Here is a 26831-nt window from a genome sequence, read left to right as displayed (position 1 = left end):
TATAGGTATCGATTAGAACAATCTAACGGGTGAGAGAAATAAAATAAAAAAATGTAATCGTACAAATAATCATTCGTGTTAAAACAAAATGAAAGAAAAATTCCTTTTTATTTACAGTCAACAAAATAAATAAAGAAAGAAACGAACGTGAACTTGCAATTATTAATCGAATTAATGATCTTTATCATCAAGTGAACGGACTCGTTTTAATTAGCGTTTTTCTCGTACGTTCGAAAATCGAGGGAAAAAATCGAGATTCGCGAGAGTGGAAGAGAAAGAAAGACAGACACACAGAGGGGGGAGGGGGAGGGAAATGTCTCGACGTCGACGTTTTCATCGCGATGGACCGAGGCGAGTGCAAAAGTGAATTTGCCAAGTGTGAGTTTGGTGAGTTGAAACGATCGATCATGCAGGCAACCTCGACGGAAAGTGCCTCGCCCGGTGGACGAAGACTCTCACGAAGCTTTCATTCCTGTCTTCGTGGTGCAGATCACGATGATCTTGAATCAGGTATCTATCTATACACGCACATACATAAAACAAGCGTATAATTGATTTAACCGATAGAAATGTCAATTTGTTTTCATTTATTTTCTATCTACTCACCACCGGACGATCTAATAAATTTAAAAATTCATTTTAATACAAATTTTCATTTCTAAGCTGAATTCAATTCAATTCTAAAAAAAAAACTAGATATATTTAAAATAATAATTATTTGCATTTCTCCAAGAAAATTGTTAACGTAAGAAATTTTAATTAATAACAAATTGCTTTAGGCGGAATGGCAAACGAATAATTTTGTTTTTCTTAAACAAGGATTTTCACTGAAAAAAATAAAATGAATGATTTCTAAAGAAATATCGCGTAATAAATTTGGATCGAGTTTTCTCGATTAACCCAGCAGAGTTCGATCGGATTTTTCAAATTCAACGATAACAAATTGCTAAGAGACGATTTAACGAAATTGATAAAAAGTAATTGATAATATAATATTTCTTGTAGGAGAGAGAGAGAGAGAGAACGGTCGTCGAGTTTTATGCGATTATTTAGAAATAATGTAATACCGTGTAAAGTATGTCTAACGGCAACGAGATACATCCTTTAAGAAGAACGCAAGTAGTTACGTTTATGGTTCAGCGAAGAAGGATGTTGTAGAGGGGGGACACGTTTACACACGCACACATATACACATATCATATATAAATGTATATACATGTAGGTATTTCTATACAGATAGGTAGGAAGATCTCGTATGCCGGCACCCACGTGACACACATTCTCGGCACTTAACGCTTGAGAGAAAAGTGTGCGCGCGTACACGCTTGATCTCCCTTGAACGAGGCGGATCGGCTTTAATATTTACTTTCATAGCCAGCCTCCGTTCGCGACAGTACGCTTCTTGCTCTCCGATCTGTAACCAGAGAAACAGCCAAACGGATTATTCCAATTCCGATTTCAATTTCGACTCCGATTCCGATTCCGACCATTCATCTTTATTTCTTCTACTTACTTAACGTAATCTTTTTTTTTTTTCTTTTTTTTTTGTATCGTTGCCGAATTTTTTACGACATTTCGGTGTGTTCGAGAGAGTTTATATTTTATTTTATTTCTTGGTTACGTTCGTATTTTTAATTTGTGCGCGTGTGCGAATAACAACATCATTATTACTGATTATTATTATTTAGATTATTCCGACTCCGATTCCGATTCCGATTCCGATTCCGATTCCGATTCCGACCATCATCTTATTTCTTCTACTTACTTAACGTAATCTTCTTATTTTGTTTTTTTTTTTTTGTATCGTTGCCGAATTTTTTACGACATTTCGGTGTGTTAGAGAGAGTGTGTGTTATATTTATATTATATTTTATTTTATTTCTTGGTTACGTTCGTATTTTTAATTGTGCGCGTGTGCGAATAACAACATCATTATTACTGATTATTATTACTTTAGATTATTCCGATTCCGATTCCGATTCCGATTCCGACCATTCATCTTTATTTCTTCTACTTACTTAACGTAATCTTCTTTTTTGTTTTTTTTTTGTATCGTTGCCGAATTTTTTACGACAATCCGGTGTGTTAGAGAGAGTGTATGTTATATATATTTATTTTATTTTATATTTCTTGGTTACGTTCGTATTTTTAATTTGTGCGCGTGTGCGAATAACAACATCATTATTACTGATTATTATTATTTTAGATTATTCCGATTCCGATTCCGATTCCGATTCCGATTCCAATTCCGATTCCGATTCCGATTCCAACCATTCATCTTTATTTCTTCTACTTACTTAACGTAATCTTCTTCTTTTTCTTTTTTTTTTGTATCGTTGCCGAATTTTTTACGACATTTCGGTGTGTTAGAGAGAGTGTGTGTTATATTATATTTATATTTATATTTTATTTTATATTTCCTGGTTACGTTCGTATTTTTAATTTGTGCGCGTGTGCGAATAACAACATTATTATTACTGATTATTATTACTTTAGATAATTTTTTTATTATTCGTTAATACTTGTGTGTGTGTGTGTGTGTGTTTCAAATTTTATTTCTTTTCCTTTTGCAAATCGGATCCTCCCACTATTCAACGTTATTTGTTTGTTATTAATAATTTGTAGAGATTCGTTACGTTTATTAATTATATTTGATAACTCTAAGAGTTACGCGTATTCGTTCGTTGATAATAATGTTCGAATAATTTGTAATTCTTCAAAAAGTACATAATAAGTTATTACCGAAGGGCTCACAATTTGGATGATTTTTTCGAGTAACGAGATGTCACGACACGTATGATCGTTCGCGATCGAAAATTATCGTCGCGTTTTCGCGCTCGATGGAAGTGGAAGAGGAGGAGAAGGAACGAGGATCGCGTGTTTTTCTTGAGGGATTCCGACAAAATGAGAATTCGATACGTCTCGCAGGATATCGCTACTTGTAACAAGCGTATGTATGCAATATGTTCAAACCTTCTTTTTTCCATTTAACATTCTTTTAAACCGTACCCAAAAATTAATACAACCAATGATAAATGATATAAAAACGAGAATTAATCACCCGGAGATACAAAAAAAAAGAATATTTTCATAGAGGGGACCGAGATCTGAACGAACGAACACAGATGATGCCGGTCTCGTATACTAAAAATACAAAAGTGATATTTTTAATGATTCTTATAGAAATGTGTCGAAAAAACTACGAAGAAAAAACAATAAATAAAATTCATTACCAAAGTTGAGTAGTGTCTTGGATGTAACAGAAGAGGAATCAAATGGTTAAATAGAGAATAAAATAAAGAAAGAATGAAAGTAATGATACTTGAAACGTTAAATGTCGTCTATGGAGAGACGTCGAAAGATCGGGGGAGAAAGAAAGAAAGAAAACGTATGAGAGAGAGAGAGAGAGAGAGAGAGAAAGTAAACGATCGTTATAAATACAAAGTGTAGGCGCTATGGCGCGGTTAATAGGATAAATACACGAAGATAGTCGGTTTTATTGGCTCATTGGATGAATCCTCTTCTTCTCTTCTTCGTTCCTCGAAAGAAACCCATTCTCTCTCTCTCTCTCTTTCTCTCTCTTTCTTTATAGCTTTTATTATGCAGTAGTAGCTTCCTTAACGACTCTCATCTGGCAATTAACTTGCGCTCTTGTCTACTTTTCTGACTGTATTAGGTCAAAGTACTAAGTTGTCTCTTTCTTTCTACCTTTCTCTCTCTCTCTTTTTTTTCTCTCATTTCGTATTTCTTCGAAGAGAACAAAATTATAGAATAAAACTTGAAATGATAAACGCGCGTGTAAATTTACTTCCATTTTCTTGTTGAAGTATTCTCATCTTACAGATAGGACACTATACCGTTTCTTAATTGTTTAAATACTTTGTGTATGTGTATATATATAGTGTTGTTTATTATATTCGGTAAAAATAATATGTTTAAGTAATTAGCCTATATATAAACGAAATGAACGCGATTGTCGTGTGGATTTTTGTCCTTCGGGGGAAAATCGAAAAGTATGCACTCGCATTTATATCAGAAATAATGAGCACGATATATTATAACGTTATCTTATTTAACTATAAAAGAATAAATAATAAAGTAATGAAAATAAGTCGAGAGACAAATTTTCGTGTTTATATTTTCGTATTAGAGGGAATATAATCGTAATAGGATTTTTTGATTGGTCGTGTTAATCAATGCCTTGGTTGTTAGTATCCGATGAGCATATCCTTGTCGCGTGTTACTCGATATTTCTTTATATCAGCGAGCATAGAGTACGAATACAGGTTAAAGAAAAAGACACGAGGAAAGAAGAGAGGTGGTGCAATTAGTTGAGAAAGTCGTTCAAATAGAGAGATAGAAGGAGACCTTATTACGGATAGAAAAAGAAAATGAAGAAGAAGAATAAGAAGAATAAGAATAAGAAGAAGAGTACTCGTTATTTTCAAGGTCGAGATGCACGCTCGTTCCGCCACCGTGGAACTGCACTTGTCCTTGAAAAACGTATACCTATACTTACACGTATATACTAGAAGAAACGATTAACGGATAAGAGACACGCGACTATTTCGACCTGTTCGAGAAATTATTCTTCGCTATAATAATTATCCCATTTTTATACTTTGCCTTCGTGTGTCCGGTAGGTTTACCTTTTTTTCCTTTCCTTTCCGCGTTATATTTTACATCGTAAAAATCCGATACGCGTTAGTTTTATTAGACGAAACTAAAAGCAAATAAAATGTAGGAATCAAATAAAAGTGGATTAAATCGATCCATCTAGATTTAAAAACGTATGTATGTACAGTTAAACGGGGGGGTGGCGGGGGGATAGGGGTACCAAGAGGGAGTGTGAGAGAGAGAGAAAGAGACGCGGAATGTAGTTCCAAAGCGCGCGTAAGACGGCGCTGGAAGTAAAACGCTGCAAGAGAATTGGAGCGTGTTCTCTCGGATATGGTCGCCGGAGCATCCATTAAACTCCTGCGCCATGCCGTGAAAAAGCAGTCCCGCGAAAAAGTTCCGTCGCGAAACGGGATTGTGTAACTGAACCAACCTCCTCCTCCTCCTCCTCCTCCTCCTCCTTCTGCTCCTCTTCTTTCCTTCCTTCCCAATCCTTCTTCTTACCCGTCGCATTTCTCAATCCTTCTTTTTATCTTTCATTCTCTGTTTTGCTTTTTCTTATCCTCCTTCCCCCCCTCCTTCTTATCGTTCTCTTTAACGAGGAAATATATCCAACCTTTATTAGTACTAATGCAAGATTCTCTTGTCTTTTCCGTTTCAGGTGAGTCGAAAAGCAAATCCTTACCGAGAGTCACTCGTGCCGAACGGTATGATCGTTATGGCCGTGGTGAGTAAAAACTTTAGAGATTTCAATGCTTTTACCTGCAACAACTTATGTATGTATGTATGTATGTATGTATGTATGGGACTCAAAGCCGTTGGCAAAATTCTACCTGAAATTGAACAAAACGAAACTAACAGTTTCAACGACCCCTTTTTACAACACATTTTTCTTTCTATTTTTGTTTGTTGTTCGTTCGTATAGCTAATCGAGTCATCCATTTGCAATTTTCAATCAGCCACGCATCTCATCGAGAATATCATTAAGAGTCAGTTAGTACTTTAATATTGTCGATGATGGTATTCGTTAATGAATCGCTTATCGCTTTGAACGTCCTAACAAAGTAAGAGGAATCAATTATACCGTCGTGTTCGCCAATTTGAAATCCCGTGGGTAGCAAATAATTCGTTTCGAGATCGATTAGCTTAATGAGGGAGTTAGTTAAGAATCGATGCACGGAACGCCTCTTTTTTCTTAACCTTCGAATCGTGTTTATGCGTTTCTTTATTCGTACGACACCGATGACTAAGTTTATTGAATATATTTCTTTCTTTTTTTCTTTTTACGCGCGTTGTCGAGAGAATATTTATTAGATTCGATATCGTATTGCGTTTGACCAATCTCTCGTAAGAACGACAAATGGGATCATCCCTAAACGAACCAGAATTCACGAAGATTCCGCGAGTTCGCAGTAATACAGGAACCATCCTTATCGACATTATTTTTATCTCGCTATAGATAATAGAAACATTACAGATCTCTCGATTACCGACTGCACGATCGATAAGTCGAAAGTTTCCGATTCGTGGCGCCTCACCGGTAAATAAAATCCAGGTGTGTTTGTTTGCCGATCAAAAAACTATTATACTTGTCAATGAAAAGCTCAGCAGGAATTCTAATCCATCCCATTATATTCAAACCATCGAAACGTCGTTCTAAACACGATGGGTCCCACAAAATTCTTTTCCTCGAAAAACCATCAAACAAATGGCCTCCTTTGTATTCTTCTCGGGTCGACGAAAGGACTGCATAAATCATAGACACGTGTGTATTACTACGAAGATTTAGGATGTTTTAAAAGAAAACAAAAAAAAATGTAAAAATATATTTTTTGTAAAAAAGTTGATAAATTTCTTTCATAAACGACAAAGATCGTGCGTTAGAAACGATACGATAATACATTCGACTCAGGTAGAAATCGTTGCGATCCGATCTTTCCTCGTGTATGTGTATACGTGTGTATGTGGTCGTACGATCCGCCATTAATGGCAGTACACCCCCTACAAGGTGGTAGAGAAGATCACGGTCGTTCGTATAAGGCTTTCCAAGTTGTGGTCTTGGATCGTTGACCGTGCAAGTTGATACCGTATTCTTCGTCTCTTTACGACGAATAATCTTTCTTTACTTCTTACGCAAGCAAATCAATTTCTACTTCAAATCCATTACTCTATAACCTATTCCTTCATTCCTTCACTTATCCATTCTAATGGTTCTAACGTTTCTAATACGATCGCGTGACTCATAGAAATTACTTCCAACGAATTACTTTCATTAATATACTGAAAGTATTTCTTTTTTTTTCATTTTTTTTCTATTCGAACACATGTAAAAAGTACTCGTAAAGTGAGTTAGGTCATTTTAATATATTACAAATCACACGTTATTAATAATAAATGTTACTTTTGCTCTTTAGTTAGCTAATAATAATAATAATAATATCGTGTAATGACTTATATCCTCTTATACTTGTTTCGTAAATGTATTACGAAGTTAATGTAATTTTGTGCTTATGGGAAAAGTTTGAGTAGCTATGGGATACTTGTCACAATAGGGGGAGAGGTGGAAGAAGAGAATAGGTGTTTCATCGAGTGACGCATGACTAGTTTCTTAGCTTTTCCTTTTCTCTCTCTCTCTCTCTCTCTCTTTCATACCTATCTTTAGATTTCCTTTTCTTCTTCCGAAGAAAAGGGGCGTGGCTCGGCGTATGGTTTCACTTGCATCTAGCTGCTGCACATTGGAACTCTTCTCGAGTCGAGCGTCTTCATTTCTCGATTCTCTTTTTCATTCGATGTTCATTTATACTTTCATGCTCATTTTAAATTGAAATAATTACAAATTTGTAAAAAATATTTTCCTATAGAATTTATAGCACGATTCGTGTCATTTTAATGGTTAAAGTGTTGAAAATACACACACGCGAACACGTTATGGACAATTTGTGTCTCTCATTGCAGCGTGTTATTCCTGGAATGAAAGATCATAAACGTAAATGCTGCTTTTAAAGGGTATCGGAAGTGTTCTTTGCTCGTGTTGACTGGCACGCGTGTTCATATTCCGTTATTTCCTGTCCCGGCACGAGTCACGTTCTAGTGCGTTCACTACGGTGGCGTTGTTGTTGCATCACACGTTTCATATTTACCTTTATTTTTTTATCAAACAAAATCGAGTAAGATGGAGTCTCATTATCTTCGACAGCGTTTATTCCATCAAACTTCTTTCAACGGTTTGCTCGTACATTTTGTTTTTTGTTATATTATTACATTATCTTCCGTTAGAAATTTGTTGGCGGATAACGGCGGGAAATTCAAAATCACTTTAGCGCAAAACAATACAATGTGTTAATATTACTGTTTGGAACACGAACTAATGATTAATCATAGTATTCGTAGTTTCCCGTTTGAGCATTTCCTCCAACCATTGTTGCTGAGAACCACAAAACGCCGTTGGCATCAACCGGTCTAACTTGTCGTAGTAACTGTTCCACTTGTCGAGGAAATAATTTCCTAAATCGCATTTTGGTAAGGGCAACTTTTCGCATGGTTCACCTGTCGAATTTAATTTTCTATTTAAATCCAACAAATTTATATCGGTCTTATTTTTTTTTTTTTAGGTTAAATATTCTTTCTACCTCCGCAAAGAGTACGAGGACAATCGTGTTGAAGACCGTTCCGATGATAACAATCGCAGTCGACGAACACTTGACCCGCATAGAGTTCTCTTGATTTCACTCGCCTCAAACGACGTTTTCTTCTCGTCGTCGTCGTCGTCGAACAACTCTTTTGCGAACTCTTATCCCCGGATGACTCTGACCTCGGGAATTTTGTTTCCGATGGTGAAACTTTTCCGACAATTTTATTCTGCGAAATTGGAATCGGTAAATCATACTTTTCGTAGTATTTCAATTTTCAACATATGCACAGTGGATAATGGAAAATTAATATCTTTAACGTTTTGATATTTAAATGGAACAATATTATCGTTTCAATTCAAGTTAATAATATTTTATTTAATATATAGACACTCTTGTACAAATTAGTTTACACACACACACACACACATGTAGAGTCTAAGTACAGATGGTGTGATCTAATTGACACGTTTGAGTAGTTTCTCGTTTCATTGGAATCGTTTGTTCCTCGTTTCTCTCCAATTTACTATGACACTGTTCTCGTTTTTCACGTTCTAAAAGGGCTCGAGGTATAGGAAGGAAGCACTCATCCTGAAGGCCATTCCTTTTTGATCGACACGCTCGATACCTATCTAATTGGCTCGTTGAAATGTAATCCTTATAACGTTCTAGAGAATCTCGCGAAGCAGATAAGGAAAACGCGTCTTTAGAATATTTTCTTAGAATGGTAGGACATTCTAAGGATTCTACAGCTGTTGGAATAATTCTGCTATCTCTTCTACATTCTTCTTTACTTTTTAAAGACACCTGTCTTGGTTTAGCAAGCAATGATTTCTCTAAAGGTTTGCAGCATCTTGCTGAACAAATACGATTTGGTTTCTTCATTGATCGTTCAACGGAAGTCGGACGAAGCATTGATTGCAAAGCTGTCGTTGGGTCCAGACCGTTTCTACGTTCACAGAATTGTGCAGCACCCGTACAAGTGGCTTCACAGTTTGGCGGAGATCGATAAATATATTCTTTAGGATTTTCTATGCTTTCTAGAATTTCTGTTTGTCTTTGGGTTACATTTGGATGATCGCATTCATCTTTTCTCGTTGGCACGCATTCTACTTGAATTTCCGAAGATTCGTAACACCTTTCTCGATGGTCGGAAACTTGAATTTTGTCTCCCATTGGTCCGTAAACAATTTTCGAAACGGAACATTCACCATCGTTGAAAATTTGTCCCGATTCCAAAACGTAGCTTCGAAGGTTCGTAGGTTCGCAAGTGTCTTTTATTGGACACGAGGTTACCCTAAACGTAGACAAAATGAATAACGAAAAGTCATCCATGGATACTTGAGTTTTGAAAATTACCTAGAATATGGTCCACTTGGTGTATGTTTAGCTTCAACGTATAGTCCCATCTTCTGACTGTTGGACCCATCCGAATCTAAAGGTGGCACTTGAAGAATCTGAGCTACGGGTCTATTAAAGGCATCCAAACGACACTCTAAAATCGTGCATCCCGAGGGATAGTTTTGACGACAAGTGGCCAACGTAGACGAGGGTAAAACTGTAGAAGCTTCCTGGCCATCGGCCTGTCGAAATCAAATTACATGCACCTCCAATTTTCTCTTCCTTTATGGGTTTTTTGCTCAACCTTTTTTGTTTTTCCCCTTGTTAACAATTTGACATTTTTATTCGCAGTTCGTACGAAGCTTTTAATGACTCTAATTAATTTTCTTTTTTTTTTCTTATTCTACGAGTGAATTGGAGACTCGTTAATTCAATTTTGTCGGACTATTTTTTATTTCTGTTGGTTTTTTTGTTACGATTTAAGAACGAGAAAGGATGTGACACAAAGTAATAATAAAAAGAGTCAACAGCTGCAAGGAAAAAAAATAAAAAGAAAAAAGGAATGAAAAGATGGCGGGGGTCGCGTAGAAATTGCGAGGACGTAGGACGACGATTAGTTGGGAGAAAAAAGAAGAAGTCAAATACAATGAACGGAGAAGAGGCTGTTGACTCGTTTATAGCCGCGTTTCTTTCATCTCTCTCTCTCTCTCTCTCTCTCTCTTTCTTTTTCTCGTCTCGTTCTTCCCCGATTTAGTTGAATTTTTCTTCTCCGTCGACGACAATTTCCGTCGAACTTTTTAATATATACTTTTTTTTTCTTTTCCATTATCCACGAAAGACTCGTAAAGAAGTAGTACGACGAAAGAATATAAAATTATCTTACTGGATCACTCGAACGCTTCTTATTGTTGTTCTGATCGATTTGAGCGCAAATTGTCGCTGGTATTTTATCGGTTCTCGTATCATTTCTGAAATCATATAAATAGTTATCCAATCATCCAATTATTTTACATATTTCTTTGAAAAATATCTTTATCTTTTTATTTTATTTTTTGTTCGGATCATAAAAAAACAAGATATTAAAGATTATAATTGTACAAACTTTTGCTACGCCCTGTATCATTGTATCGCAAAATTTGATTACAATAGTGAATTTAACGATCGAATGAACAAGTCCGAATGTGATGACAATATGAGAAAAAAATGAAATTGCACAAAGAGAACAAGAGGGGATAGGAAAGAGGGTGGGAAAGAGGGAGGGGAAATAAGTGCAAACGATTACAATAATCTTTTTCATGACTCCTTTGGAAAGTCTAACTCTAAATGGTATTGGTATTGTTCGAGGTCACGAATTTTGCATTGCTCGGTAAGCCGGCCGGCACACGTTCGTCCGTCCGGTGGCCATCGATTGAAATACGAAATAAGCATGCTGACCAATGTCCTGTTAGAGTATGTAAATTAATTCACTTCCCTCCAAGTACAACCCTTTTATCGTTTCTTTTGATGTTACTTTCTCGACAGCTGCTTCTCATCCTGCATCTCGGTGCACGATTATTTTCGATCATGCTTCATTAGCTCTTATCAATGACATTAATTTTTTAGTCATTTTTATTGCGTAAATAGAAGTTTGTTTTTTAATTTCATTTTTGTTTTTACTTACGAAGCAACGATATTCATCGTTTCATCCTGTTGAACATTCTCGGAAATCATCGTTTACGTTGAAATCGATTTTGTAATCGTCGAATTTGCATAAAAATCAAATCGCCAAGGTTACAAACGAGATTTTGAAAGGGAACGGAATTTGAAAGGGAAACGGATATATGTATCACGAAATTCTTTTTCAATCTGTAGAATGAATCATAACACGGGCAGGAATTTAGAAAAATAAGTCGATTGACGACGACTTGCGTTCGAGTTCGTTGAACGTAGCTGTCGATGATCTTATCGATTCTTCTCGAATGGACGAGATTTATATACGCGTATTCGTGTGTACAGGATGGATCAAAAGTTTATTCATAATTTGAACCGACGAAAAAAAATCTTTTTTTTTTTATTTTGCGATTAAAAGATCGATCAGAGATGAAAATATTCGATATTTTATTCAGCATGAATTCGTAACGAACGTAATTGAATATTACAGAGTAATAACATGGATGAATTATACTAATCATCGAACACTGAATATTCACTAACAACGATTATCCCATAAGGAAGATTATCCATGAATCGTTGCTTCTACTTGACATAGATTCACACCTACTTTCATAAATATGTATGTATGGGTTTTATTAAAATAAGTCTCTCTCTCTCTCTCTCTCATTAGTCCCCTGCGACGCCATTTTGAGAAATATCATTAAACTAAGTAATTAACGTTTAGGTCATCTTTATTTAGAGCCATCCCGCGGCGTCTGCAGAAAACGAGTGTCGGATTTACGAGACGAGATTAAGGAACACGGAGATGAAGTGATATTAACGTAGGGGAAAAGAAAAGGAAGGAGAATGAAAAAGAATGGGAGAGAGAGAGAGAAAGGGATGAGCATTAAGGGAATGACGCGTGGGAAGAAAAGCTTGGAGGCTGTAGTCTCTTTCGTGTGGGCGCGAGAGACGTTGCATCTTCTTTCTCTCTCTCTCTTTCTCTTTTTTTTTTTTGAGTCTGCACTTGAGACGCTCCATGAGAAAGTGAGAGAGAGACGTTAAAAAAAAAAATGAAATAAAAAACTCGCTCGGTCTTATCGCCAAAGTGTGAGATGCGTTACCAAGAGGATGGAAAAGTCAGAAGGGTGAAATATCGAATCGATTCTCTCGAAGGTGGTCTCACATAGAAGGTGTTGCTGATACTTTCGTAATACGTAACTGTACGTTCGTTTCATTTCTAAATGAAAACAATGACGTAAGATATCGTTAATCATATTAAATGTTGTATTTCTGAGAGTTTAGATACTTGTCGTTTCATCAGAATTGCATTAGGTTCTTTGTAACGATTGTTAGATTTTTGTCGAATTATACAAAAGTTTGGATAAGAATAGGTTGGAATTTTTGGTACTTCGAGTATCTAAATGTTATCGTTGAAACGTGTTGCAATGATAGACTCCTCTTCTTTTATATTCGTCACGTTTTTCTTTTTTACTTTTTTTCGTTTCTTTCCTTTACTTTCTTTTCTTCTTTTTCTTCTTTTTTTTCTTCCGTTAGACGACAGGCACTTCTCGTTCCACGCACGATTCATCCGTGCGTCGTCCCTAGCGTAACATAAAAGAAAAAGCTTCGTCTTACGCATTTGCGACGAATGTGAGACTGGCGCCAGCGAGAAGGATATGATTTTTCTTTTACTTTATTTCTCTTACTAAATTTAGAATAGATCTTTTTAGAAAAAGTACTTCTCTCAAAATATTATTATTAACTCTTAACGAAATGTACATTTTTTGCAACGAATTAGAAAATTGGAGGATTAGGTTAACGTTCGGTATCGATAATTCGCGTTCTTACATTTCTCATTATTAATCAAATATGAAACAATAAAGGAAAGTTTGTGATTGAAATTGATGTTAAATATCCCGCGACAATTGTTCAAAAATACAACGTTTTGATTGGTCCATCGAAATATGGAAGTTGAGCAAAGCGTAGCGTAGGCCACGTTAGTGGCGCATGCACGATCACGTGACCCCTACAATTCCGAAGCTTCGAAGAAGAGCCGAGCGGGGCGCTGCAGGTTTTTGTCGGATTAAAACGCAACGCTTTGAACAGATAGTCGCGAGCGCTTCGACCGTGAGGATCGTTTTCTCGTTGAGATTTATTTTCTTCTGGTATATCTCAAACGTGTTAGTAGTTAAGTTTTATTCGAGTGTATACGAGAGAGGAGTGCGACGAGTAAATTTATGCGCGCGTGTACAATTGTTTTTTCTCATCGAATACTCGATCAACGTACATTTTGATTTTCTCGAAATATCAACACAATATTGTTTATTCGATGATAACACTCAATTTGCAATATATAAATATATTTATGCGTGTGTATGGGTGAAAGTGAGATCACAATCGTGTAGCAGGTAAAAAGATAAAGGTCGATGATTCATATTGGAATTTTGATGAAAGAAATATTTCGTGTGAATTTCACTCTATCGGAATTTTTGTTAATCGAATCGTGACTTCAATGAGGCAAGGAGATAGAAGAAGAAGAAGAAGAAGAAGATGCTCCTTCCACCGTTAGATGCCTTTTTATTCTCTCCCTCTCAATCTTTCACTTTCTAAATCGTAATGTCCTCGTGGAAGAAGAAGAAGGCATGCCTCTTGTATGACTGCGAAGCCCGAAAGATTTCTCGAAGTCGGTCGTCGTGTACGTGTTCAAGAATAAATCAGAGAGATACAGTGTTTCTCGTCGTTTAGGGGTTCTAATTTCCGTTTGAAAAGAAACGATGCGTCGTTTTATTCGAATCTCTCGTCGATAAATGAAAGAGATGATGTGATAGCCATGTTGAACATGGATAATTCCAACGAATCGCCTAAAAGGCGATCGACGTTTTACGTTTCCTTGGACGGGGGAGAATCTCGACAACCGGCAGCAAAGATTCCCAAAACTGTGAACAATTTAATGAAACCACAAGATGGACAAAAGCAAGAGAATACGAATAACAATAAATCGTCGTCGTTCGTGTGTAACACTTTTCCGATCGGTAATTCGAAGACGACGTCAAACATCGGCAGTGCTGCTGTGCCAAAGGTGATTCTCACGAGGACTCTGAGCAACAACGAGTCAATACCGAGTTGTAGAAAACCGGACGACGGTTTACCTGAGCCTTACAGGGGCAAAGTCCAGTCTTTGACAAGGATATTCGAAAGCGCTAAGGGATCCAACGATCGATCCAGCAGCAGTGTTGTAGGGAACGAAGAAAGGAAAAAGGTAGAAAGGACTAGGTCTTTTAAAACTATCGAGAGGTTTCAGAATCGATTTACCGGTCGGAAGGATTCTGCCAGGAAAGAGAATCGTTTGAACAATACGATTGCTTGTTTCGAACTCGAGGAAGAGGATAATAATAAACGGAAGAAGAAGAGCAAGAACGATGAGAACGAGAATACGCCGGATGATAATAACAGGATCAGCGTGGTCAACAACAACGTGGTCAACGTGAAATGTTCTTCCAATGGTGGTAGTAGTGATGCTGCAGGTGTTGGTGCTGGTGCTGGTGCTGGTGCTGGTGCTGGTAACAGCGGAAAGGGGGAGGAAAAGAAACAATCTAGCAGTAATACGACTTTGACGAATCTCTTGATAAGAAGGACTCACAGTACGAAATTAGCACGAACCGGTAGTTGTTTGGTTCGTTCTGCCAACAGACACGCTTCCGTCGATAGTAGTTCCTCTTCGATCGTCGCAGTGGCTGCTGCTGCTGCTGCTTCGGTCGTCGGTGCCGAGAAACGTCCCGTCGTACCTGAGAGAGCTAAGGATCGTGACCGCGAGGTCACGGCCGATCCTTCTGCGGACAACTCGGACTGCATCGAGTCCTCCCTCTTCGAAGATGCACCGGACATCGATGGGGGAATGCATTCTGGTAACACGCGTCTTCTTTTTTATATTCATTTCTCTTTCTTCCATTCTAATTGCTCGTATCTCAAACAATTGATGCACTCTCTTTTACGATATTTTACTCCACCGAATTTCTACTTGAAATATCGAATAGTATTTTATACTTATTTTTTTACTTTCAATCGATCTACGCAAATCGAAGGAAGAGGAAGAGGAGGAGGAGGGGGATACATTTTTCAAATTAGAAATGTTGTTAGATAAGAAGGAACGATACTAACCAGACGTCATTATTATTCTCTCGTTTGCCCTGTCCCAGTCGGAGATTCTTGTCTTTGGATGATAGACGGATCGTTGGAAACCCAGATGGATTCGATGAAGCATAGTTCATTTCTCTGGTAGAATCGAGTTGAATTGCCCGAAGCTATTGGACGAGACTTTTCCTCTCTCTCTTTCTCTTTCTCTCTCTTTCTTTTCTCTCATCCGAGTTTTACGAAGCACCAAGGAATATAATCGTAATTACAAAGTGCGAAATTATAGAGTCCGCATTATGGCCCGAAGGACCGAGACGAACTTTCTTAAGGGCTCGCGTATGACGCCCCGTAAACTTAAACTCGACTGTCTTCTTCGATCATCTTCCTTTTCTTTCATGTGTCTACTCAAAAAACAAAACAAAAAGAGAGAATAGTCGAGAGAAAAATACGTTGACCAACGTGGAATTACGTTTATCGCGAGAAAATATCGTTTTTTTTTCGTTCTCGTAATTCTCGATCGAATTCTTACCCTCCCCCTCCCCCCGCCGGCCCCCTTTCTACCACCCCACGGCCCGGAGTTTTCAACGAAAGTATACGAGAGTATATTCTTACCTGAGTGACTCGAAATATTCACCCGTGGAACTTTATTAAAACCGCAGGAAAAACGATAGCCAAGCTTGCGGTTCTCTTACCACCACCCCCCTAGCACCCCCCACCCCCTATTCGAGACTTCAATGTGCGTCGGTATGTTGCACGGAATAATAAATAAATAAATAAATAAATGTGAAAAATATATAAAATATCATCTCTCGGTGCTCCTCGTATCCTTTTTTTCGTATTTTTTTTTTTTACATTACTCCGAGCTCCGAAATATCCTGTTTTTTTTTTTTTTTTCATTTTCTTTTTCTTTTTTCAAGAGTAACGAGAACTCATTCCGCTACGGACACGTTTACCCAATCTTTTATTCTTTTTCTCTCTCTCTCTCTCTCTCTCTCTCGGACACACGTTCGGTAAGCCGCAGTATGAAAAAAGTGAAAAGAGGGGAAAAAAAAAGGAAAAAAAAAAGGACACAGAGATTGCGATGACACCGCAGATTGCAGCTTCATTACCGTTAGGCCGCAGGTAACGTTGGGGCAAGAGTTGGGGGGACGCCTGCCTGGCTGATTTCGTGCTCTAATTTTTCTTCTCATTTTTTGTGGAAAAAGAGAAAAAAAGAAAAAAAAAAATCAGAGAGAAAAATATCCTGGCACCCCTTACAAATCGTTACGTATTATTATACACGGGACGTACGTATAAGCGAAGGGGAATATTAAAATCCAGAAAATCGGAACGTTTTATTATCCTCCCCCCTTCCTCCCCCCGTTCGCATTATTTCTAGGACGTTTATTTTTTATTCGAAATTTTTATTTACCAAATAAATAATAGAGAGAGAGAGTGAGAGAGACAGAAAGAAAATACTCGCATAATTGTATCATAAAAATTCAGAAAATCGGAACGTTTTATTATCCTCCCCCCACCCCCCGTTCGCATTATTTCTAGGACGTTTATTTTTATTCGAAATTTTTATTTACCAAATAAACAATAGAGAGAGAGAGAGTGAGAGAGACAAAAAGAAAATACTCGTACTATTGTATCATACTTGTATCGTTATTTGATAAATTCGCAATTATTTATGATTTAAGATTCATAAATCTTGTATACGAACAATTGTTAGGTCATATTCGTATGGGACTTGTTGTCTTGTTGTCAATGCAATAACACACTAAACGCGTGTTTTCTCAAACGGAATAGAATTTATGCGAGGGCGATTGTTTATATTACGATGCAGAGGAGCAAGGTCATCGAACCGAGGGAGAGAAGAAAACATACACACACGCGCATATACGTATGTGCATTTACGTGCATATAGGATTTACGCAAGACCGGCGAGTTTTGCATCGCGAGACGACCACGGGGGTGGAGGTGGAGTGGGGTGGGGTGGGGTGGGGTGGGGTGGGGGTGGGGGGGAGAGAGTGGGTCGAGAATACGTGGGACGATTATCTATCGCGACACATTTTTTTGCGAAAGGAGCATGGGTGATCCACTTTGCGGCTTATATTATTCCGCGTTACCAGCTGTTCCGTGGCTTTATCAAGTTCAACGCGGATCGAACGGACGTGACGTAATAATAATAATAATAATAATAATAATAATAATGATGATGATGATCATCATCATCATTCGCGTACAGACGATTATCGTTTAAACTACGTTTATCACCGATATACACCCTCTCTCTTTTTTGTATTTTATGTTTGCGAAGAAAATTTTCGTGCAATAAGAAAATAACAAAATCAAAACGTTACGTAAAATAGAAATAATCATTTATCATCGATGTAACTTTTAATCGCGCGTATTAAAAATGTTAACGTAAATGATACGTAAAAGGTACAAAGTTTTCGTATGATTTTTTGTTGTTTAAATCTTTTTTAGGTTAACTTTTGTTTCGTCCTGTATATAATAAAAAAAGAACTTTTAATCGCGCGTATTAGAGATGTTAACGTAAATTATACGTAAAAGGTACAAAGTTTTCGTATGATTTTTTTGTTATTTAAATCTTTTTAGGTTAACTTTTGTTTCGTCCTGTATATAATAAAAAAAGAACTTTTAATCGCGCGTATTAGAGATGTTAACGTAAATTATACGTAAAAGGTACAAACTTTTCGTATGGATTTGTTGTTGTTTAAATCTTTTTTAGGTTAACTTTTGTTTCGTCCTGTATATAGTAAAAAAAGAACTTTTAATCGCGCGTATTAAAATGTTAACGTAAATTATACGTAAAAGAGGTACAAACTTTTCGTATGATTTTTTCGTTTAAATCTTTTTTAGGTTAACTTTTGTTTCGTCCTGTATATAGTAAAAAAAGAACTTTTAATCGCGCGTATTAAAATGTTAACGTAAATTATACGTAAAAGGTACAAACTTTTCGTATAATTTTTTGTTGTTTAAATCTTTTTTAGGTTAACTTTTGTTTCGTCCTGTATATAGTAAAAAAAGAACTTTTAATCGCGCGTATTAAAATGTTAACGCAAATTATACGTAAAAGGTACAAACTTTTCGTATGATTTTTTCGTTTAAATCTTTTTTAGGTTAACTTTTGTTTCGTCCTGTATATAGCAAAAGGAAAAAAAATAAAAAAATGTGTGTCAGCGGTATTCCTATCGAAGCGATAAGCGTTAGCAAGGATAGCGAGATTGTAATACCATCTTATGTTAGATATTTAATTACATTTTATATTCTTTTTTTTTATTTTTTTTTTTATTTTATATATTTAATATTTATATTAAATAATATTTTATTGACCCTAGAGCCTAGGCTCCCTAAAGGCCATTAATTACAGTAAAGTACAATATAATGTATAGATAAAACAAAACAAAAATGAAAATTATGTAATTATTATTAAACTTATCATTATATTAGTAGTAACGCACAGTAAATAGATAAATGTAAAAAGAAAATAGTAAATAATACATAAATATTTCTACGTAATAAATGAAATAATAGAGAGAATTATTGGGTCATGGGATTCGTAGAATATTGGAACGATCTAAGAGAGAGATTTTCGCAGATGAATCCTGGTTGTGGCAATGAGAGCGAGTTTTTCCTCGTTAAAGATGATCATGCTGATAATCGAGATTCTCCTCCTCCTCCTCTGATTGGTGAATATGGAAATCTCTCTCTCTCTCTCTCTCTCTCACTCTCGTAGTTTTACAATTTAAGCTTCTCTAGCCCGTACAACCTCGTTACAAATTGCCATCAATCCAACCCTCGTAATTCCTCCCCCCTTCCACCTTCCACCTTCCACCTTCCTCCCCCTTCCTCTTTTTTTTTCTCTTTCAATTGATCGTGTCCTCGAGGATACATTTGCGCGGCCTACCGTTAACTAATGACTTTTGCGAACGACCAACACACCCACCACGATGCACTTTCCTCGTATGCACGTGCACTCATACACGCACGAATCACCCACATACGAATATTCGACGTACTTTTCTAAACGTTAAGTATATACGAACTCATTGCAAGTGTTAAACTGTGACACGTTCCACGTTTCTCTGTGTGATGTCATTTCCTGCAGCTTTTGTAGTTGTATTGTGACAAAATTGAGAATAGGCAGGACGATTAAATCTTATTCTAGCATGGATAACCTTTTGTCCTCTGAAGAATGAATGCTACTTCTTTGAGAGACTAGAATATGTTGACTAAATCATTTTGTTTCTTTTTTTTGTAACTATTTAAAAAGTGTATTGTATGTGCGTTGCGTGCATGTGTGTGTGTGTGTGTAACTGAATTGCTTCTATTAAGAAACCTTTTTTTACGATAAAATATTTATACTCAAAAGAAAGGTGCTGGTGCATGCACGCAGAATTGAATTATTTAAAAAGAAAACAGGTGGTGGGAAAGTAAACAGTTCAATTAACGATAATAGTAATAATAATAATAATAATAATAATGGAAAGAGTTAACGGTGAAAGGGCCGGATGTCTCTTCCGCTATTCGCGAAAGTAGACGAATCCCGTGAACGACTCATTCTCGTTCGATCTATCGACGAGAATATAATTCTTCTAGAGTGAGAAATAATGAACTAACTTCTACCGTTCATCTTTCCCTTCCTTCTTTGTCCCGTTCAATAATATTGAATGTATCAAATTCGGATCCGCTTTTACAGGTAATAATAAGACTGACAAAAGCGTAGCTCTTTAATTCGCAAAAATGGGTCTCCCTTTAATAGGGCCTTTCATGGGTACTCCCCTAACCTCGTCGATCCCCCTAAAAGCCATTATATGAGTTGATCTATCTCTCTCTCTCTCACACTGTTAGTCACCGGTTTTAAAGGATTGATATTTAAAGTGTCCAAGTGAGTTCTGTTTTTTCACTTTATTTTTATTTCGTGTGGGAAATTGTTTAGATTTTGATATTCGATAAATAAATACTTTTATTATTATATAATATTTATATAATTATATTATATTTTTTTAAAATTTATTTATTATATTATATATTTATTTAATTTGTTATTATTATATTTTTAATACGATTTATTATATTATATAATTATTATTATATTTATTTATTTATATTTTATTATATTTATTATTTAGCATAATAAATATTAGTATTACATAATTCCGATCGAGAATTTCTCGCGATCGAATTCGTAGATAAAATAATAAACCTTGTCGATCTTTTTCAAATTCGAATTATTTGTCGAGAAAGTAATTTTTTTTGTAAGGGTCCTACCTTGGTATATTCGTGGGAGAAGAAAAGTTTTACGAGTTCGCCATGGGTACCTGACAGTATATCCTCTCTTTCTATTTCTCTTTTCTCGTAGTATAAAGTGAGAAGAGAGACTTAAAGGATCGCTTTCCGGTTTGCGATGGAGAAAAACGAATGGTCAGGGTCGTTAATCCTGAGGAGGATGACGAGGCGGCAGAGAAGTTCAGGGGACTCCGTTCGAGTAAACGTGACTCATGCTCGTTCGAGGAAGAAGATAAGAATAAGAAGAGCTCAAGATGGTGATGCTAAAAGAAGAAGAACAAGAAGAAGAAGAAGAAGAAGAAGAGGAAGAAAGCTGTAATCTCGATGTCGAGGAACAAACTCGATTTTACTCGAGACGTAATCTCGTTAAATCCTTTTCGATTAAGGATACCTATTCTACTGTAAAATGTTTGAATTTTTTTCCATTTGTTATCTTCAAGTTTTATCCGCTTTTTCCCCCTCTCACGGATATATTTAATATTTTACAATATCGAGAAACGTTCGTTTCGAGAAATTCAATCAAAATCTTGCCTCGTAAACTTTCCGAACGATATTATTCCTCGATAATAATGGTAAGAAATAGGAAAAAAAAAATAGGAAGAAAATTAGAAATACGAGGTATTACCACGGTCGTCGTCATTTATTTTTCTATTTGAAAAAACAAATCATTTGAAATAATAATAAACGGTCAATATCCTTTCCGGTGAGAAAATAATCCGATTCGTAATCACCGTTCTCTAGGTAATTAACTCTTAAGCAAGAAGTAGGTCGAGTAAATGGCAAGTGTGACTGGATTGGAAAGAAAGAAAGAGAGAGAAAGAGTGAGAGGGGTTGAGGGTGGGGGTGGGGGGTGGGGAGGGACCATTAGAAGTAAAGCATTCGATTCGATTTCCTTTCTCCGGTTATTCCGCTTTCGTGTCTCATAGAAACGTGTACCGGTGGACATTCTAAGACGTAATGGTGGATGGGGAGGGGGAGGGGGGTGGGGAGAACCCTTCCATGCGTCATGCTGTATAAAAGCCCGAGGTGATAAGAACTAGAGCGTGCACTTTGCGTATATAGGGTGGGTCTTACGTGTAGCTGACACGAAAACTAACGCATTTCTTCTCCTTCCTTCCTTCCTTTCTTCCATCTTTCCATTTCTCTTTCTTTCTTTTCTTTCTTCACTGAAACGTGAAGCATGAATCATTCCTTCTGCTGTGCCATGTTGCCTCCTACAACTACTACTACTACTACCGCTACTTTGCACATTTTTTTCTTTCCTTTTTGATAGTCTTTCCCCCTTTTTCTTTTAACGAAATACATAATTGAAACTATTCCGAGCCACTGAATAAGCAAACTTTACTCATGTCAAAGACTCGACCACTCTTGGGACAGTCCGTTTAATCACGTATGCACGTTGGCTGCCATTTCTCGTTAAAGCCTAGTCGACTGGTACCATATCTGGGTCAGAAAGCTGTCTAAAATATCTTTTTACCTTGTAGCTAAATGTCAGATGGTATCTTTCCGAAAAATTTGATACAACGATCATCCTTTCATCTCGTTTAAATTGCCAGTAGTTAGAGGTAATAAATATCAATCAGGTTATCGTCGATCGTGTTACATCTGAATCGCGAATATAATATTTAATATGTAAATTCATTGACATTTCAGTGATAGAAAATGACAGGCAATTGCGATTCGTTGTAATTATTGGCTTGTCCAACCACAGTTTGATGAGATTTGTTCTTTTTGTTAAGGATAAATAAATGACAAGAATCGTTTGAAATATATGGGACGCCAATTTTGATAAAACTAATTTCGCTTCCTCGTAATAATATTTAGGTCATGTTATAAATTTATGGATTGCAACATTTCTAGCAACGAAGTAGACTTCCGTGAAAGTCGGGCAAGTCTTGGTTAGGTGAGAGGCGTCTCGTGTTTAAATTAAATTAAAAAGGAAAAAAATATAAAGAACCTACTGAAAATACGCGCTTTCCCTCGTCCACTCGGCGAGAACACGCACTTCAGAATTTATGAATACGTTATTAAAATTTACAGATCCATGATCTTTGAATTTCCCGCGCTCTCGCTGTCCTTTCGCGCGGAAAAACGAAAGCCACCTCCACCACCACCACCACCACCACAGTGGTTTCGCGTGAACGCGAATCAACGAGAACACCGTTTTACCTGTACGCCGAATGCGTGTGTATGTGTGTGTGTGTGTGCACGTACATACGTTTCTTTCAAACGAGAGAGTACTCGAGATAAGATTAAGGGAGCAAAAAAGTGAAGTGCTAGGGGGAGAGACTGAAAACTACAAATCGAAATACAGATCCGTTTGGTAGACAAAACACTCTTCAATTTTTATTCTTCTATTCTTTTTTTTTTTTTACAATTTTGTTTTATTCCATTCGACTTTTCTGTTCGTACGATTTAGAAGCTTGTCCTTATTCGATTAATCGATATTTAAATTTAGTTTAACTCGTCACTTTGATTGGTCCGTTGTTTCTTTTTCTATCTTTTATTATTGTTTAAACTAATTAATCATTTAACTGAAAGTATATCACTAATATACGATCACTTTGATTTCTTCTATTCTTTTTTTTTTACAATTTTGTTTTATTCCATTCGACTTTTCTATTCGTACGACTTAGAAGCTTGTCCTTATTCGATTAATCGATATTTAAATTTAGTTTAACTTGTCACTTTGATTGGTCCGTTGTTTCTTTTTCTATCTTTTATTATTGTTTAAACTAATTAATCATTTAACTGAAAGTATATCACTAATATACGATCACTTTGATTTGTGTTATCTGTCAAATTGACAAAATTTGAATTATTGTGAAAATTTGTTATTATTTCGAAATAGAAAGGAACGAACGGTGGGGGGGGGGTGGAGCTGCTTCTCTTTATTAGCATAATCGTGTATTAAAAAAGAAAACAGAACAAAAAATTGAATAAACATTATCGGTGATGCACAAATCGAACGTTTTCACGGTTGGTGGTCTTACACGAGAGAGAGATAATGTTCTTAATTAGTTAATTAGAGCACCGAGCAGAAGCGCGGTATCTCTCACCCGTCTCTCGTCTCTCACTCACAGAGGTGAACGACCTCTTATTAATTAATGGAAGAACGGTTTTGCTCGGGCGAGTTTTTTATTTTTTTTTTTCTTTCTTTTTCTTTCAGTTGAAGTTTCAATGACGATGCAACAATGCATATTTCAATCCTAGATAAAAAAAAAAAATATCATCCGATGTTGGAGGAGCAAATGCATAATGACACCTTCCACCTTCATTAATTTTTTCTTTTTGATTTATCATCTAACTTGAATTATCTTTATCCAAGATTTCATGATTTCGTTAGCCGTCGTATTTTCATTCATATCAAATTTACTATTCACACGAACATCGGAATGTTAACAATCCAAAATACCAAACCCCCTCCTCCTCCTCCTCCTCCTCCTCCTCCTCCTCCTCACGTCGCAGATGTGTGAATGTGAATATTTCATCTAAATCCGGGAAGTAAGTTTGAATATTTGGTGTGTGCGTGCTTCAGTCTTAAATCTTACTCGGAATATCACGAAAATACATTTGATCGTTTCCGGATGCAGGGAGGAGTAGTCTGTAAATAAACCATGCCGATGTTCCCGCTTTAAAACACGCGTTTCAAAGGCCGGTATTTTTGTATCGGTCGAGGGACAAGCTTAGCTTTCGGTTTACGCGCAGACACGTGTATGCACGCGCTTATATATTATAGGAGGAAGAAATAATCGTGAACATACGAACGAGTGTGGTAGCTTTTTTCTCTCTCTCTCTTTCTCTCTCTCTTTCTCTCTTTCGTTCGAGTACGTTATCTGGAGGGCAGATTCACGAATTAATCGAGGTTATCTCTTCCGTTTGCCTGTGTGCCTGCCATCTGCTTAATATCATCATCGTTCGTACTTTGATCGAGTTTGAAAATTGCCTTTTCGTGTTATGCAATATCCTCCTCCACCTCCTCCTCCTCCTCCTCTTCCTTTTCGTTTCATTCGTTCCAACAACACCGAGAGAAAGAAAGATGCGAAACAATGAATTCAAATGATTCGATATGTAAAACACTTTGTTAAATGAAATAATTCAAGAATATTCGTGAGTTTCATTTTATTTGATTTTATTTTATTTTATTTTTTGGAACGTTTCGAACCTGGAGGATCGATATCTCTCTCTCGTTTATCGTTTATCTCGTTCCAGTAAACGAAGGAACGTTTTTCGGTTAGACCAGAATGAGGATTTGTGATTCGAAGGGAGAGAGAGAGAGAGAGAGAGGATTATATTCGATGGGGGAGAAATGGAGATGAAGTTTAAAAGACCCAAAAGAGAGAGAGAGAGAGAGAGAGAGATAAGACATTGACAGAGAGAAAGCATTATGACCATAAGTGTCGATGATCTCAGTCTCGCATGTTCAACCAACAACAGCCTACCGAGTACTCTGACTTATTGCTCGAGCATTTAGAGGGGAAAATTAATGTTTCAAGAGAAAGAGAGAGAGACAAAAGGGATGGTGGATGGTTAAGCTTTAATTACAGTCATCTCTCGGTTAGCGAGAAAGTTCCCTCTCTCGATTCGAAGGTAAACGAGCTCGTGGAACGGCAAAAACGAGATTAATTGCCATTATCAAGTGTAATAATGTATCCAGCATGCGTACGATCTTCTCCTTGCGTAGTAGAACGTTTCATAAAAAAAAAAAATGTCTTCCAAAATGAGAGAGAGAGAGAGAGAGACAGACCGAAACGCATTGTGCTCGCGTTCAAGGTTACTCGGTGCAATAATTATTTTTCTTTTTTTTTTTGTTATGGGAACACGTGCATACGATTGCAAGCAGATGTGTTTTTTAGTTACCAATTGGAATTTAACTTCTATTGGAAAAGAATGCTTACTACAGTCAATTATTTATCTTTCTTTATAATGATAATGGATAATTAAAAATGATTTATATGTGACATAGAAAATGTTTTCGAGCTAAAATTGAAATTGGGTGTTTAATGCGAAATGAAATTACACGGGAATGTAGTTCGTCTAAGGAAGAAAATCGTTCGCGGTGTCGCCTCGTTTAACGAGAGAAAATTATACTTTATAATTAGTTTTCTCGTAGAGTTATAGTATAAAACTGTAACTCTTGCGATTAGCGGAACGGTTGGTTGGGGATAACCGGTGCGTAACGCAAGTGGTCACGTGCTCGTGCACATGCAGCTGCATTTTAACGCGACGACGTTATGCATGTACCACCTGCAATAAGAATTTAACTTAAAAACTCGAATTATAACTTGTATATTTAATGTACTTAAACTTTACTTTTACTCCTTTACCGTCATCATCGTCGTCGTCATAGTAGTAGTAGTAGTAGTAGTAGTATTCATAGTATTCATAGTTAAGAATAATTTTAAAAGAAATAAGCCACTCCAGTCGGCATCTGGCGATCGTTTATGGTTGGGTCGCGTGCCATGCCACGCTCTAATTATACTTCATTAACATCACGATAATCGTCTTTATTGGAGCAGAATGTCGATGGTTAGTAAGAGATAAATGAAAATGGAGAAAAGAAATAAAGAAATATATATAGAGAGAAAGAGTTCAAATGGAAAAGCAAATAAGAATTCAAACTTTTTGTTCTCTCAATGCTAATTTTCGTTCTTTTTTTTCTTTTACATTTTCTCTAATCATTTCGATAAGCCATAAGAGGAATACAATTATCCTAAATCATAGATTACATACAGTACACCCTTTATTATATATTTTTTTTTCTTTTTATAGTACGTAAGTACCTTGGTAGTTTATAAAGAAGAAGGAAAAAAAAAATGAACCCTCTTCAGAATTCGTAAGTTCTTTGTTCGTTAGGTGAATGCTTCCTTGTGAGCAGCAACACAACGTGCTCATATCTTACGTCTCTCGAGCCTTCGAAGAATTCAACTTTAATATGAACGAATCACTTATATATATATCTGTACACATACGTACTTATACGTACTGACCCAATTTCGAAAGATTTATATCGATGACCGAATCACTCGTGTCTCGTACGTTTTCCGATTATTCTTCTTATTTATCGAACTAAGTAGATTACTTCGGAATGATTTATCTATTATATTTCGAAATCATCTTTATTCGTTATTCATTGAAAATTCAACAAAGAAAAAGATCATTTAAATACATACGACAAAT

General features: G+C 36.5%; 1 protein-coding gene across 17 annotated transcripts in view; it reads left to right on the top strand.

Moving 5' to 3' along the window:
* Window positions 1-26831, top strand: part of LOC122519095 (ras GTPase-activating protein raskol) — a 135004-nt gene that overhangs the window by 88374 nt on the left and 19799 nt on the right. For 7 of the 17 annotated variants that reach the window (XM_043638301.1, XM_043638296.1, XM_043638295.1 and 4 more), the window contains one exon: window positions 5279-5344. The exons of 2 other annotated variants lie outside the window; for them this stretch is intronic. In XM_043638301.1, the coding sequence (XP_043494236.1) occupies window positions 5279-5344 (66 nt within the window). Of the gene's footprint in view, window positions 1-117; window positions 511-2767; window positions 2951-5278; window positions 5345-13317; window positions 15128-26831 lie in introns of those variants that run through there. 8 more of the 17 variants (XM_043638290.1, XM_043638291.1, XM_043638293.1 and 5 more) reach the window with 5 other exon arrangements.

Source organism: Polistes fuscatus, unplaced genomic scaffold (genome assembly GCF_010416935.1).
Source record: "Polistes fuscatus isolate 324 unplaced genomic scaffold, CU_Pfus_HIC Scaffold3, whole genome shotgun sequence".
Lineage (NCBI taxonomy): Eukaryota > Metazoa > Arthropoda > Insecta > Hymenoptera > Vespidae > Polistes > Polistes fuscatus.
This window is presented reverse-complemented; position numbering and strand designations above follow the sequence as displayed.